The sequence below is a fragment of the Orycteropus afer genome, unplaced genomic scaffold (genome assembly GCF_000298275.1).
Source record: "Orycteropus afer afer isolate SDZICR_OR568_19922 unplaced genomic scaffold, OryAfe1.0 scaffold00192, whole genome shotgun sequence".
Taxonomy (NCBI): Eukaryota; Metazoa; Chordata; class Mammalia; order Tubulidentata; family Orycteropodidae; genus Orycteropus; species Orycteropus afer.
The window spans coordinates 3,777,128-3,793,680 of NW_006921779.1; the positions used below are offsets into that span (position 1 = coordinate 3,777,128).

General features: G+C 47.3%; 1 protein-coding gene across 1 annotated transcript in view; it reads left to right on the plus strand.

Moving 5' to 3' along the window:
- GRIK3 (glutamate ionotropic receptor kainate type subunit 3) overlaps positions 1-16,553 on the plus strand; it is a 283,994-nt gene that overhangs the window by 238,277 nt on the left and 29,164 nt on the right. The window contains exon 10 of the mRNA XM_007947630.2: positions 1,867-2,070. Within this exon, the coding sequence (XP_007945821.1) occupies positions 1,867-2,070 (204 nt within the window). The remainder of the gene's footprint in view (positions 1-1,866; positions 2,071-16,553) is intronic.

The window sequence follows — 16,553 nt, forward strand, 5'->3', positions numbered from 1 at the left end:
CTGGAGCTCTTGTTAAGCTGTAGATTCTGATTCAGATAAGAGACATCATCCCCATTTGATAACTGAGAAAACTGAGGCCCTGAGAATGTCAGTCCTTGGTCCAATTCCAATATATCACAGTCCACTGGCCTCTCTGGGTAGCTTCATTTCATAGCAAGCAGCCTATGAGAAAACATTTATATTAGTGCTTGATGCAAGAAGGGGCTCAATAAAGGCTGAGTTTGGTAAGGGCTCAAACTCAGAACTGGGTTTGTAAATGAAGCTGGATGGATGGAGCCAGTGGAAGGTGGAGCTGCGTGTTGGCCTAGGTTCTGGGGTAGGTTGTGTTCTAGATTTGCCAACATCGTAATCCATAGTTCCTCACATTATATTATCTCAAACTAGACTAGTTCCTTCACTTCTTCCTACTGGTTTTCCTGCTTTTTCTTCCAGTTATTCTTTCCTGTCTCTTCTCCCAATTTTTCTTTGCAGGATTTCTAGGGGTGTATTTCTCAGTGAGAAAGCAGAGGTATGTCCCTGTCCAAAGCCCATCACCAGCTCCCCATCACCTAGGAGCCTAAAATGGGAGAGCTGACTCCTCTGTGCTGTCCCCATGAGCCACCTTCCTGAGGATCCCCTGCCCACAAGGTAGACACAGCATGTGACTCAGGGCCTCTCGCACAGTGAAGTAGTTAAGAGCTCACACTCTGGGTTCACATCTTCTCTCTATACCAACTGGGTGAGCTTGCACAAGTCACTTGTCTTCTCTAACTTTTACTTTTTGCATCCATAAAATGAGATAATTAGTACCTAATCCAAAGAGTTGAGATTAAGTGAGGCAGCACTACCTCTGTCTAGTGAGCACTCTTGTTCTGTATGCTCTGAACTAGGCCTTTCCAGGCATTTATCTTATTTGCTAATTTACTGGTGCCTGGCATGTAGCAGGAGTCTCTGGGTAGCACAAATTGTTAATGAGATTGGCTGCTAACTGAAAGGTTGGCAGTTCGAGTCTCCCCAGAGATGCCTCAGAAGAAAGGTCTAACCATCTACTTGTGGAAAATCAGCCATTGAAACCCCTATGGATCACAGTTCTATTCTGACACACATGGGGTTGCAATGAATCAGAACTGACTCAACAGCAACTGGTATTGGTACTGTCACATAACCTGACTCAGGAAGTGTAAGCTGTCATTGTTGTTAGTCATCACTCACCTGGCAGAACCTAACTCAGAGGGTTGAGGAGATCCTTAGAAAGAAAGATATCAGTGTAGATAGAATATTTTCAGCAGGAGTGAGCAGAGATGTCAGGGAAGATACTTGAAGATGGCCCTTCTACAGCAGTGGTTTACATACGTAAGTGGACTCCAGAAACTCCTGAAGGGCTTCTTAATGCAGATTGCTGGGCCCCACCCACAGAGCCTCTGGTTCAACAGTGGGGCTCAAGAGTGTGCATTTCTAACAAGTTCCCAGGTTATGCTGATGCTGCTGGTCCAGGGCCTACACTTTGAGGACTGCTGGCCTCTGTAACTGATGCAGCGGGAAGAGTGCGGTCCTTGGAATCAGATAGCCTCAAGTTCAAATTCCTATGCTGTCACTTACCAACTGTTGTAAGCTACTGACCATTAGGCAGTTAAATAAATCAATGAGGACCTACTGACCCCTACTTTATGCCAGGGACTCCAGTAGGAGACCATTTTGTGAGGCACAAATTTGGCTCTCAGGAAATGCATTTTATCTCTCCTGACTTAGCAAGCCACTCTTCTTAGCCATATGAAATGGTTTTTTAACAACATGAACAGAGGTCCCAGCTCAAACGCTCCAGCCCGGCTGCCCCTATCCACCCCCACCCCCAGCCTTCAACAGCTCCTCTCCCATTTGTTCCTACAGGAGGAGCCCTTTGTCATGTTCCGGAAGTCCGACAGGACCCTGTATGGGAATGACCGGTTCGAGGGCTATTGCATTGACCTGCTCAAGGAATTGGCCCACATCCTGGGCTTCTCCTATGAGATCCGGCTGGTGGAGGATGGCAAGTACGGGGCTCAGGACGACAAGGGCCAGTGGAATGGCATGATCAAGGAGCTCATTGACCATGTAAGCCACACAGGAGCATCATGAGGTCTGAACCTCCTAGGAGGCTGGGAGAGGTGCTATTTGTGTATCAGAGTGGGGAATCTGACAGGCAAGGGGCCGGCAGGGGAGATGAGACAAAGGTCATGGCCTTGCCTTTGTGAGTCCTAAGTCAGGGGAGACCCCTGTATGGAGTGTGCCCTAGCCCTCCCAAGGGTACAGAGCCTCTCTGTCCTGTCATGCTCCCCAACTCCCAGATATTCCCCCTATACAAATAGACATACACTGGCCTCCATTAGACTCAGCCATCCCATTGGCATCTGTGAGGCTATCTAAGGATTACCTCAGTTCCTCACTTCTTCTGCTCGTTTAAGAGCTACCAAGTGCCTGAGGCACTTGACTGCTAACCAGAAGGCTGGCAGTTCAAACCCATGAGCCACTCCTTGGAAGGAAGGTTAGGCAATCTACTTCTGTAGTGATACGGCCTCGGTAACCCAAGGAGGGATCGCTATGAGTCAGGTGCAACTCGACGGCAGTGAGTTTGGTTTTTTTGTTTTGTTTTGTTAATGGAAGTCCCTGACATATGGGCAAGGTGCCAATAAAAAACATATCCACTGAATCCTGGGACACAGAGCTAGATCTGTCCCTACTTTGAGTAACTTTGGGTCCAGTGAGGGAGACAGATGGTCCAGGGAACTGAGGGCTTGGATGAAGGAGAGAACAAAGCTTAGCTGTGGGGACACCAAAAAGACAGTTCTTACTCTGCCTGGGAGAGGGGAGAGACCCCAGGCTGCAAAACATCAAAGCAGCCAGGAAGGGCTTTGGGGAGAAGGAGCTGGTAGGAGGAGCCTGGGGTTTGTACAAAACCAGGAAGAAGAGAAAGAAGCCACATGCTAGGGGCACCACAGCATGGGGAATCAGCAGGCCCCAGGTTCAAGTCTCAGTTCCTTACTCATTAGCTATGTGGACAGGGGCAAGTCACTGGACTGCTCATCTGTGAAATGGGCATGTTAATGCCCTCTTCCTCATAAGGTTGTTGTGATATTGGTTGGGAAGTCCTAGGTACAGGGCCTGGCCCATGGTAAGTGGTCAGTAAAGTAGGTGCTCAGTAAGAGGAAGCCATGTAAGATGTGTGAGCATGCATTGGAGTAGCTGCGAGCCCAGGCTGGGGTCTGATAGGCCTGGGTTTCAAGTCTTGGCTTCCCCACCTATTAGATGCATGATTTCAGCTAAGTTTATAAACCTCACTGGGCCTCAATGTCTTCACATCTGAAATAGGGTAACTGGCAACTACCATAGCTCCTAAGGCTGTGGTAGGAGTTAGATGAAGCACCATTTTACACAGGGACACCTGGCACATAATCAACATTACCAGCTCAGAGCCTCTAACTTTGAGAGCATTTTCCATCAAGGAAGGGAAATGAATGTAAGAACTTGATCTGTACTAGATACCTTATATTCTTTCTCTCATAAATCCTTCCAACAACTGAGTGAGGTAGGTACAGTTTTTGCCACCCATTTTATAGATGAGGAATCTGAGGCAGAGAGAGGTTAAGACCTCCAGCTAGTAAATGATGGAACTCTCGGCTTGCAGAGCCCTATGCTCTGACCTCTACTAGGAGCTCTCTTGACCCCAGAAACCAGGGCAGAGCTAGGCTCATGCAGTAGATCTTTGAAATCTAAAAGATGCCAGCTAAAAGTTAAGGGTTATCATAACTTCATCTCTTCAGGGTAAGAAGCAGGCAGCATCAGAGCCTTTTGTTAGCTCTCCTGCCCCAACCTGAGGGGAACTGCCATACAGGGACCTCAGAAGATGGATGGGACAGGGGAAGAGAGGCTGGAACTCAGAGCAAAACAACTCAAGCAGAGCCTGACCCAGTGAAGTCATTTACTGGGGCCTAGAAAATTGGACTCCCATCGAAGTCTGGCAGGAGAGGTTAATGATAAAGAGATGGGATGAGATAGATGCCAAGCCACATGGAAATCTCTAAGAAATCAGGAAGCAGAAGCAGAGGCAAGGAACTTCCTTCAGAGCCAACAGAGACAGAGTGAAAGCCTTCCCCTAGAGCCAGCACCCTGAATTCAGACTTCTAATCTCCTGAAAGGAGCTCGGGTAGCGTAGTGCCTAAGGCATTTGACTACTAACCAGAAGGCTGGCGGTTCAAAACCACCAGCCACTCCTGGAAGGAAGGTTGAGCAATCTACTTCCGTAGTGATACTGCCTCGGAAACCCAAGGAGGGGTCACTATGAGTCAGGTCTGACTCGACAGGCACATATCAACATAACAATCTCCTGAACTGTGAGAAAATAAACCTCCATTTGTTCAAGCTACCAACTTCTGGTATTGCTGTTATAGCAGCACTAGAGAACTAAGACAGAACTCAAACTGACTTTGATTCCCATTTTACCACTTCCTGTGTGTTCCTGAGCATGTTTCTTAACTTCCCTGTGCCTCAGTTTCCTCATCGGTAAAAGGAGAATGATAATAATAGCACGTACCTCATAAATTGCTGTGAGGATGAAGTAAATTAACATTTGTGCAATACATAGTCGGCACTGTACCAGTATTTGCTATTATTATTTAAATTTTTATCCTTACACTTATACCTTAGAGGCTAGGGTGGAGGGCTCCACCTCCCTAAACTTGACAGCGAGCAAAAGAATACCTGCCCTGTGTTCTTCCCAGCTTGTTGTGAGACTCGGGCGATAACTGGTGGGAAGCAACTTCTAGATTATAGAATTCAGTATAAACAGAAGGGAGTGGTGGTGTCACTGTTATTAGTAATAACTATAATTATTATGGAAATTAGTCAGCAGGCATCTCCATCTTATCCACTCCCCCTGTGTTTTGTAAGTGGGGCTCATTTGCAGTGGTGAGGTGAGCTGGTGAAGAAGGGGGATCACAGAGAGAGTAGAGGCCATATGCAAAAGCAAGCAGGGCTGATGCCAGCCTAGCCATCCACAGCATCCCCAAGGTCCTGACAATGTGGAAGGGCCATTTTCAAGGGAGTATTAGCAGAAAAAGCCAGCAGCAGCCAGACCTTCCTCAGTGGACCCTCAGCTAGGGAAAGACCAGAGCCTCATCTCTCACCTGCATGTGGCCGGGCACTGCTTTATGCAGCTTGGTATCCATCAAGGCCACCAGCCCTGGCAGGACCTTGTTAAACCTAATTCCTTACCATTGATGAGCCTATTAATCCTAGCTTGGTGCCATTTTTAATAACATCATAACCATTTATTAGTGTCATCAGATAATTAGTCTTCTCGCTGGCTCATGGAGAGCATGGTAAGGGCTTGGCAATATTATTACTTCCTTATTAGTGATCTGAACGTAGACATAAAAATGATGAATGTCCACCTTTGCAAGAATCTGCCCCCTGAGGCTCATTTGGGAGCCCTGGGTGTAGCCTCTGTCCAGCAAGACTTAAGAAGTTCTCCCCTGACACTCTTTGCACCCCTCTGTCTCATGGTATATGACCTTCCTAGGAGCCAGGGTGTGGAGGACAACGGTACCTGGAAAAGTCACCTCCCTCCTGCTGGCACACTCACCTTCCCCAGGTGGCCCCTGACTCTGGGGGCAACATATGAGATGAGACCTGAGTCTCACTCCATCCTTCACCCCTCTCTCTTCCATATCATCACTCTCTCCATTTTGACTGCCTGCTTTGTTTTATCTCCCCTCTCTCAAAATGTTTCATATCCATGATTTAAATTACTCCCATGTGTTTTTATGACTCTGGAGTCCATTGAAAATAGTTTCAAATTCCAGGTCTACCTCATTTTAGCTGACAGTGGGAAAATTATCAACCTTTCTGGCCTCCATTTTTATATCTATGAAATGGGGATAATGAAAATGCCTCCTGTTCAAGGTTCATGAGAAGATAAATTAGATACAGCACCAAAAACGCTTAGCTGAATGTCTGGTATGCAGTAGCTGCTGAGTACACAGGTACTGGCCTCCTCATCAGTGTTCTCACCAGAGTAGCCCCTCCAATCCAAAGTGTGTACATGTGTGGAAAGATGATCCCCCCAGCCAGGGTCATCCTGGTGACCAAGATCTAGACCTCACCTCACTGTGTGCAAAGAGATAGCCTAGGGGAACTAACACAGAGGGGACACTGGCAAGTATTACTTCATCATAGGAGAAGGGATGACATGCCAGGAGCTACCCACGACCTCTCCTTGTCTCCATCTTGCTCCATACACTATCTTGGTCCAGCCCCATCTGAGTCAGGGATACTTCCTAATTCAGCCATGCATTACAGGGAGGGTGGCATAGCTCCAAATGTCCATTTCCTCTGCCTGACTTATCTACCAGACAGTGAGTGCCTGAATGGACGGGACTTGGCCCATGACTGTGGCCCCAGCACCCAGCATGGGGCTGGGTAGACATCAGGGAATGAGCACATGGACCTGCACACTTGCCCCAGGGACATGGTGGGGTTATTACTTTTTGGCTTCCAGCCAGAATGTGGAAGGAGAGGGTCTGGTGTCGTGGATGTGTCCCTATCACCCACAGGCTCCCCTATCTCCAATCAGGAACCAGATCATAGTTCTGGCCAGTATACATTGTTGTTAAGAGTAGAACCTAACACCCATTTGTGCAGCTGGGGAAGGCTCTGCCCAAGCTGCATACTTCAAATAGTTGTACCATTTTGAAGCAAAATGTTCTGGGAGCTTGCTTAAGGGTGGGTCAAGATCCTGGATGGAGCAGAGCAGGCTGGAGGCAGCCAGGTTGGCCAGAGTAGTGACTGGGGAGTTCTGGGGAAGCTCAAGATGTCACCAGGATCAGCCTGAGGAAGACCAATGAAGCAGTTGAGGGCTGCAGGAAGGACTTGGAGCCATGTTGAAGTTCACTGCAGAACTATCTGCCAGGATTTAGCAAGCTGAGTCCAGCCTGGAGAAAGCCTAGTAGGGGGTCAGGCTATAGACAAACAGGTACAAGAGAGCAATATATATACCTTCAGGGCTGAAGGGAGTATTGGGAAGGAAACCAAGGTCAAAAGGGTCGACTGGAACCCTGAGAACTCTGCTACCAAGGACTGTCCACACATACAGTCACTCAACAAACCTATACTAAGCAGTGTCTTAGCCTGGAAGCCTAGAGAGCTGAGCCAGGGCAGAACTCATATGCCATTACTAAAGTAGGAAGCATGGTGCCAGGGAGAGTGGGGCCAGGGAAGTGGAGCAGGAAAGAGGGGAAGCCAATATGAAGACACATTATTGAGCTGGTCATCACTGAATATGACTAATTGCTCAATCCGTGTGTTTGTGTCCCAGAAAAACCTCACAAAATGTGTCTTGGGACCATCCCTTGGGGTGAGGGGAGAGAGGGGAACAGCTTCATTCCCTGGCTCCTGACTGTCATGTGTTTGGCACAGTGGTCATAGGAGCCAATCATGATCCTGAATCAGTGCCTACAGGAAACCCAGGGCTGAGGAGAGAGGGTGGGGCAGGCAGGAAGCTGTGCCTGGTTGTGCCTGTGTGAGTTTGGTTGGAGCCAGAGAGCCAAAATGGTACAAGAAAGGCATCTGAGTCCAGTTAACAGTAACATGTCAGACCTGAGGGAGTGACCAGGGATATGGGTGTCACCAAGACAGGCATGGCTCTTGCCCTCTGGAACAACAATGAATCAGATAAGTTAAATTTCATTAAAATTATGACCAGTGCTAGGAAGGGTAGAATAGGGACTTTAGTGGTGTAAATAGGACTTGCCCAGGCTTCCCTTTGGAAGTGACTCAAGCTGAGACTTGAAGAATGAGGAGGAAATGTCCAGCGCATATACGGATGTACCTACCTGAGGCTATTGGACCGGGCCTGCTGAGGCTGCTTCTGTGCACATGGAGTCCTAGGCTTTAGCAGGACAGTGCAGAGCCTGAGTGAACACTACCCTTGAGGACACACACGGGGTAGGGGAGAAAGAGTATTTCAGAGATGAGAATGGAGATTGTGGACATCCCTCTGCAGTGTGCTATGAAGACCTGCAGAGCACATTCCTAAAGCCAGACTCACCCAGTCCTCGCTGGGACCCAGGAACTGGGAGTTGTCCTAGATGAGAAAGGTACACACATCATTTCTCACTGTCAGGTGTCCATCAGCCCAGGAGGCCTCTGTATGACTCACAGGTACATGACCCACTGGCTGACACTTACCAGTTTACTAGAACCTGTTCCCCACCTCTTCAGATCTATGTAAGTTGTTCAGAATGCTGTTTTTTAAGACTATCAAGGGGCACAGTGCTAATTCTTAAATTGGCAGGTAGTGGGACATCAGCAAACACCATCCGTGACTTGGTGTATCTTCCTGAAAACTGCTGGGTGGCAATTCCCTAAGATAGGCCTGCTGGATGGCCACTTTTAAACTGCCAGTGTTCCCATTTGTCAGTATATTTATTTATACAATACATCTAAGAAGTCAGGCCTCATGCTAGGAGTTATGGATACAGCAGTGAACAAAACGGGCAGATCCTTGCCCCTATCCTTGAGATTTTAGGGGAGGAAACAGATGATAAGCTATGAACATAAGAATAGATGTGACTACTCAACCAGGGCAAGTGTTCTGAAAGAGGAATGTGGCCAAGTGAAGGAGCTTTTGTGGCTCAGGGCTGTGGCCTGACCGAGAGGTCCTATTGTCAGACAGCAGTGGAGAGCTGCTGCTGACCCATCTCAGCAAATGAGGGAGGCTCTAGACACTTCCAGGAAGTTGAGGGAGCCCATGAAGTGGCTTCCTTTTCCCCTTGGCCGGTAGCATTCAGAGAAATCCAGAGGCTTTGAGGCCTGAGTCATTTATGGCTCTCTGGGATGTGGTAGGAAATGGTACATGAGGATAAATGAAGGAGAGCATGGACTTGGGAATAAGTCACCCCTCCCCAGACATGACCATAAGACTGGGGGTAGGCTGGCATGTGTAGCGGGGAAGATATGGTGTCAAAGACATGCCACCATTGCCGCATCATGTCTGCCTTCCTCTGAACCAAGAACTAGACCTTGGTTCTGGCATGCATGCCCCTGTTTATGAGACCACATAAGGCTCTGCCTGGAACCTGGGCTGAGCCAGGGCACTTAGAAGCAAGGCATGATTGGAGCACACCTGGGGCAGGGCAGAGCCCTGGATGGAGCAGGCCAGGCTGGGGACAGGGGAAACTGATGGACTACAAAGATGGACCCTCCCCAGGGCAACCAAATTGCCCAGAGAAGTCACTAGGGAGCTCTGGGGAGATAAGGATGTCAAAGGACCCACCTGAGGAGGGTCACAAGGACAGGTGAAGGCCATCCATGCTAGGGATTCACTGATACTACAGAAGTAAGGGGGGTAACCAAGTTCAGATGGGCCCATCAGGCCAGGACACAAGCAGCAGGATCTAAGCTCTGTAGAGTCTGGAAAAAGACAGGCAGAGGGTCAGGACCTAGGCAAACTGGCTTCAGGGAGAAAGAGGGTACTGGACAGGCAAACTGAGACCAGAGCTCAGCCAACTAAGTTGGGATAAGGAGAGACCAAGACCCTTAGAGGTACTTCAGTATGCAGTCTTCCAATAAAACTTCACTGAGCCTCAGTGTGCTAAGGAATTCCTGGGTGGTGCAAGAGATTAAGCACTCAACTGCTAACTGAAAGGTTGGAGGTTTGAACTTACCCAGAGGTGCCTCAGAAGAAAGCCCTGGCAATCTGCTTCCAAAAGGTCATAGCTTTGATTTTTTTTTTTTTTTTTTACTTTGTGCTAATTGAGTTCAGGCTCTGTGCTAATCCCTAGCAATACATCAGAGAGTGAGACTAGTGTAATCCCCATCCTTTTATATACTAGCAGAGGTTCTGGATGTTTAACAATGATTTACAAATGCAAATGCAATTATGCACTGAGAAGCAGTACCAGGGGCCATAGGAGTAGGTAACCAGGACCTAAACTAGTCTGTTGAGGGAGGTCTCATGCCTCCAGCTCCCTTGAGTTTGGCTAGGGCAAGCTCTGGCTAGGCTGATTATCACCTTCAAGGACCTTTGGGGTGGAGACGAGAACTTCTGGAAATAGGAAATGCATCCCGTGGGCCCTGTGCCTATGAAACAGGATAGACCTGCCAATCCTTCCTGAAAGACAGAGGCAATAGGAGGGGCCTGCTGGAGCTCGGGAATCAGGAAGTTCTGTCAGAGTGGGGAAAGGCCCAGTTGGGTCCTCACTGTCAGGCGGCAAGGCTGCTGACAGCTCAGGAAGCCGGCGTGTGAATAACAGGTGTTGGTAGTTGGCCCATCATTTGACACTTATAATTTTACTAGCACCATTTCCCCTCTATTCCAACATGTGAGTTGTTCAGGATGTTGGTTTATTAGGTTAATGTCCTGGGCCTTTCAAAGGGCACAGTGTTTTCTTAAGCTATAAACTGGTGGGTCATCAACAGACACCATCTGTGACTTGTTTTACCTTCTTGAAAACTGCCATGTGCTCAGCCAGCTGGCTCTGAGGACACACTCGCTGTGTGTCTCTTCATCCCCATCCATTCATTCATTTCCAGAATCTCCGCTGAGGACCTGCTATACACCAGGCATAGGAGATGCAATAGTGAAAAATAATGGTCTCAGGACTTGCTCTTGTGAGTTTAGGGTCCAGGGGGAGAGAAAGACCCAAAGAATTGCCCAATACTGTGAACAGTGTTAGGAGTGAAGAGCATCCAGTGCTATGAGAATAATTACCAGGGAGACCTGAATTCACCTGAGGATGTTGTGAATCTGAGCTAAGGAGTGACATTTAAACTGAAGTTTGAAGGAGAAGTCGGCATTAGCTAGACAAAGAGTTTGGGGAGGATGAGATTACAGGTGGAGAAAGCTGTATGTACAAAAGTTCTGAGATGAGAAAGAGCATGCCTGGGATGGTCTGAAAGAAGGCAAATGAGCAGAGAGAGCAAGGAGGGACCTGATGCAGGTAAGGCTGGAAAGGTAGGCAGGGGCTAGATCTGTGCTTTCCAACATGGTAGCAACTAGTGATGTGGTTATTTAAATTTAAACTTTTATTAATTAAAGCTAAATAAAATTATAAATTCAGTTCCTATTCATACTGGCCACATTTCAAGGGCTCAGTAGTCACATGTGGTTGGTGGTTACCATATTGGACAGCGCAGATCGAGGGCATTTCCATCATTGCAGAAAGGTCTACTGCACAGCACTGGATGGAATCGTGTACAGCTTAGCAGCTGTGGTAAGAAATTTTTGTCCTGTGGATGACCCTCGTGTGTTTTAAGCAGCATGGATACTACATACCAGAAGACATGTGGGCAGAAATCCAGCAGCAGAATCCCAGGAATAAGTCCTCCAGGTGTAGCAGGGGTGAGACTGGTTTTCTCAGGTGGCTATGGAAGCAGAAGCAAAGGAGTCTGGGGAAAAGCAGGGACATAGTAGCATGTTGGGAGCTCGGGTGGTGTAGTGCCTAAGGCACTTGACTGCTAACCAAAGACTGGCGGTTCAAACTCACCAGCCACTCCTTGGAAGGAAGATTGGGCAATCTACTTCTGTAGTGATACTGCCTCAGAAACCCACGGTGGGGTTGCTATGGGTCAAATCGACTCTATATCAGTGAGTTTGGTTTGGTTTGGTAGTAGCATGTTCCTGCTGCCATGGGGCTCCCAACCCAGACCAGAAGGTGTAAAGTATATGTACCCAGGCTGCTGGGGAAGCTCCAGTGGCAGCCATGGTCAGGAACCAAAGTCAAGTTTAGGCTCAGGAGAAGGCAGGGCTGGGCCCAGTTATAAGGCTAGCCCATCAGAATGGAACAGGTGATGGGAGCAGGACCCTTCAAAGGGCACAGTGTTTTCTTAAGCTGTAAACTGGTGGGTCATCAACAGATACCATCTGTGACTTACTTTACCTTCTTGAAAACTGCCATGTGCTCAGCCAGCACATCCTGAACAGGGTCTAAATGCATGGCTTATATGGGCAAGTGGTAAAGTACTGGGGTTTGAGGTCACCATGAACTGGGTTCAAGAACTTACTCAGCCACTCACCAGCTTGAACAAACCTCCTAGCCTGATTGAGCCGTAGTATCCTCATCTGAAATATGGTGACAATATTTACTATCTCGTGAGGCTACTGGGAGGATTGTATAAGGCAATATATGTAGCACACGTAGTAATGTTTGGCATATGAGAAGCATTCATTATCGATACCACTACCCATTGCTGTTTAGTGGATTCCAACTCACAAAAATCCTATAGGATGAAATAGAACTGTCCATCGGGTCTCCACAGCTGTAATCTTTATGAAAGAAGACTGTCACATCTTTCTCCAGCAGAGTGGCCAGTTTTCAGTTCAGAAGAGTGCTTAACCACTGCACCACTAGGGCTCCTCCATTAATGATACAAAACCAAAACCAAACTCACTGCCTCAAGTCAGTTCTGACTCATAGCAACCCCTCCATGGGTTTCTGAGGCAGTATCTCTACAAAAATAGATTGCCCAGTCTATTCCTTCCTTCTGAGGAGTGGCTGGTGGGTTTGAACCACCAGCCTTCTGGTTAGCAGTCATATGCCTTAGGCATTATGCCATCAGCATGATCCTTATTATTTTAACTATTGCAAGTCACAATCTGGGCAAGCAGACAGTACTAGGGGATCATAGCCAGGAGGCAGAGCACAAAGATGGAGATACTGGTGGAGATCATACTTGGGGATCCAAGTAGGCAGCTGCCAACAGGGACACCAGACATGGGTAGTTGGACGCTAGGTAACAAGGTGGAGCTCAGGGGGCAGATCTTATTCTTGTCCTAAGAGAAGGCTGATCACTGACAAGTTGCCAGAACTAAGAACACAGTCACAGTACTTTTCTTAGAACCTGATAGGAAGCTGCCCAGATTTCACCCTGGGGAACAGGGCTAGGGATTGTTGGCTAGCTGGATTGTTGTTGTTGTTGGCTGTCATGAGTTAGCTGCCCATTCATGGAAACCCTATGCACAATGGAACACAGCACTGCTGGGTCCTGTGCCATCCCTGTAATCAGTTGTGGGTAGGACCATTGTGATCTCTAAGGTTTCCATAAGGCCACTTTAGTCTGGAAGCTCCACTGAATCCTGTTCCGCATCATAGCAACACACAAACCTCCACTGACAGGTGGGTGGTGACTGTGCAGGAGGTGTGTTGGTGGGGAGTTGAGCCCAGGCCTCTGAGTGGAAGGTACAAATTTGACCATTGAATACCACTGCCCTCTATTGAGGCCCAAAATATAGAACTGGAGCTGGGGACATAGAAGAGCCAGGAAGGTCCTGGTAGATTCTTGGTTGGTGGAAATCTGCTTAAGGGGATGCAATAATGTTCTGTGAAAACAGTCCTGCCTGGGTCCACAGCTTTAAAAAGGTCCAGAAAGGTCCTTGATGAGGCAGGAGTAGCCAAAAAGTCACCCATCAGACAAATGAATATGTCAGAGATTTGGTTTGTTCACGGTCATAGATTACTGTAAATACCAAAGCAAAGACCGAAGAACTTCTCTAAGTCTCAGTTTCCTTCTGTTAAAAACAAACAAACAAACAAAAAACCATGGCATTGGAATAGATGTTCTTGAAGGTCTCTTGTCCAGCTCTGACAGCCTATGATTTTATGAATCGTCCTCAAAGAAAACTTGCACAAGTGGGAAAAGCCTGCCAAGATTGGGCTTTTCATTCTGAGTAATGAACTGAAACAGCAAAGGCTTGACATCTGTTCCAATCTTTCAAGGGAAGTTGGACAAAATAATGCCTTTTTCAGGGAAATTGTAACCAACAGTGAAATGGAGTTTTTCCTGCTTAAGACAAAAATGAAGTGGAGAGCTCTAGCCTTTCTGAAGCCCGAGGGAGCACACACACCAAAATTCCACCTGCACGTTGCCCAGTTGTCTTGCTGCTATAGACAGAGAATACTGTAGATGCCACCCTCTTATCCCACCCCACCCCACTCTCAACCGCATTACAGCCAGAGAGCAGGAAGGCTAGAGGTAGACTCTGGAGGCTCTCAGAGGGTCTAGGGGAAGAAAAGTGGGGCTGTGGGCCTGTGAGTTGGCTTCCTTGCCAGCCCCTAGAACACTTGTGGTGAAATCACCATTGACTGCAAACACCTAGATCCACCAGCTACCAACTCTCTCATCCAACTTGTCATCAAAACCCGAAGGAAGATTTACCACCAATGACTTTGAGGTTCTGTCCTAGAATCCACTCCAAACCCTAAAGGCAATTTTTAGAGACTAGCTCCAAATGCATTCTGAGCAAAACTAATAACTTTGGAGTCAGAATCAAAAAACAAACTTGTTGCCATCAAATCAAACTCTGACTCGTGCTACAGGGTAAAACTGCTTTATAGGGTTTTCTTGGCTGTAATCTTTATTGAAGCAGATTGCCAGTCCTTTCTTTCATGGCACTGCTGGGTGGTCAATCCACCAACCTTTATATTAGCAGCCAACTCAAACTGTTTGCACCACCAAACAGAGCCTCCCAAAACAATGCATTTTGAAAGGAGACAAGAGACAAGGAGAGGTCAAGTTCTGAAATCAAAAGCCCACTATATCCAATTCATGTCAACATCGTAGAGGCTCCTAAGACCACAAAAACATGGTACTGAGTAGGGAAAATAAGAAAATGATTGAGATTTATAGCTTACTATTATGGACATAAGGAGGCCTGGTGGTGTAGTGGTTCAGCACTTGGCTGCTAACCAAAAGGTCGGCAGTTCAAACCCACCAGCCCAGCTCCACAGGAGAAAGATGTGGCAGTCTGCTTCTGTAAAGATTTACAGCAAACCATATGAGACCAAAAGAGCAGCATTTGCCCAAAAACAAAGCTCAGAAGGCAGGAAGGGGCAGGAAAGAAGGGTGAATGGAAACAGGGAACCCAAGGAGAAAGTAGGAAGAGTGCTGTTACACTGGGGGATTGCAACCAATGTCATGAAACAAATGTGTCTAAATTGTTGAATGGAAAAACTAATTTGCTCGGTAAACTTTCACCCAAACTACAATAAAAAGTATACATGTATATATATATGTGTGTGTGTGTGTGTGTGTGTGTATATATATATATATATGTATAAACTCCCTGCCATTGAGTCGATCTCAACTCATAGCGACCCCTCCTTGGGTTTCTGAAGCAGTATCTCTACGGAAGTAGATTGCCTAGTCTTCCTTCTGAGGAGTGGCTGGTGGGTTTGAACCACCAGCCTTGTGGTTAGCAGTCAGATGCTTTAGGCACTATGCCACCAGAGTTCCTATATATATGTTTGTGGTTAGCAGTCAGATGCCTTAGGCACTATGCCACCAGAGTTCCTATATATATGTGTGTGTGTTTGTGTATGTAATATATATATGTGTGTGTGTGTGTGTGTGTGTATACATATGGGAGCTCTTGGTAAAAGGATCTTTACCTACAGGCTCCCTTTTTGTCCTATCCCAGCTGAGGGAAGGGAGTGCTAACTTAGTTCCCACTCTGAGGAGTAAATATGTATATATATATATATTTACAACCTTGGAAATACCACTCTTTCCTATAGGATCTCTATGAGTAGACATCGACTCGGGAGCAAAAGTTTGCTGACTACTGATTTGAAACATACACACCAACCTACTTTAGGGGGATATGTGCATATTTTAGTATTGACTGCAGTCTCAGCCTACCTACCATCCCTGAGCAAGAGGGTGGAGCAATATACACTCTACACAGTGGAATGGGTGCTGGGGTGGAGAAGGGAGTAAAGGTGAGAATTAAGGCAAAAGGGAAGAGATTCAACAAGTAAGCCCTTGCCTACCTTGCTTACTGGGTACTCCATCCCTATTGTTGTTGTTATGTGCTGTCAAGTCGGACCCAACTCATAGCAACCCCTCCTTGGGTTTCTGAGGTGGTATCACTACGGAAGTAGATTGCCCAACCTGCCTTCCTAGGAGTGGCTCGTGGGTTTGAACTGCCAGCCTTCTGGTTAGCAGTCTAGTGCCTTAGGCACTATGCTACCAGAGCTCACCTGTCCCTGTTAGGGATTGTAAATTTGAAAAGGGGCTTTGATTATGTAGGAAGGTGCTGTGGGGTTGGGAGAGAGACAGTTGACAGCCATACTCAGAAAAAGAATCTTTGATGTGGTGAGTAAATGTGAAATTCTTCACTACAGATTAATAAGTAAACACAAGTAAGCTCGTGCTTACCTTGCTTATTGGGTAATCTGACATTAGGCATGAGCCACTCTGCTCTTCCTGGGGAGCAGTGGCAACATCCCCTCCACGTACACCCTGTCCTGTGAGGCAGGCTTCCTTCCCTACATTTTAAGGATGACATAACTGAGGTTTGGAGAGGGAAGTGAGTTGCCCAAGGTCACATACACTGGCAGGATTTGAGCCCAGGCCAGTGTCCTTTATACCACAGCCCCATATGGCCCCAAGCTCTGCAGCATTAGCAGTCCCCATCATTGCTGCCCCATCTCTAGACTCCCTCATCTACTTCTGTAGTGGTGCTGCCTCTGAAACCCAAGGAGGGGTCATGTGTTAGACTAGGTTCTCTAGAGAAACAAAAAACAGCAAAGCTTGTGTGTGTG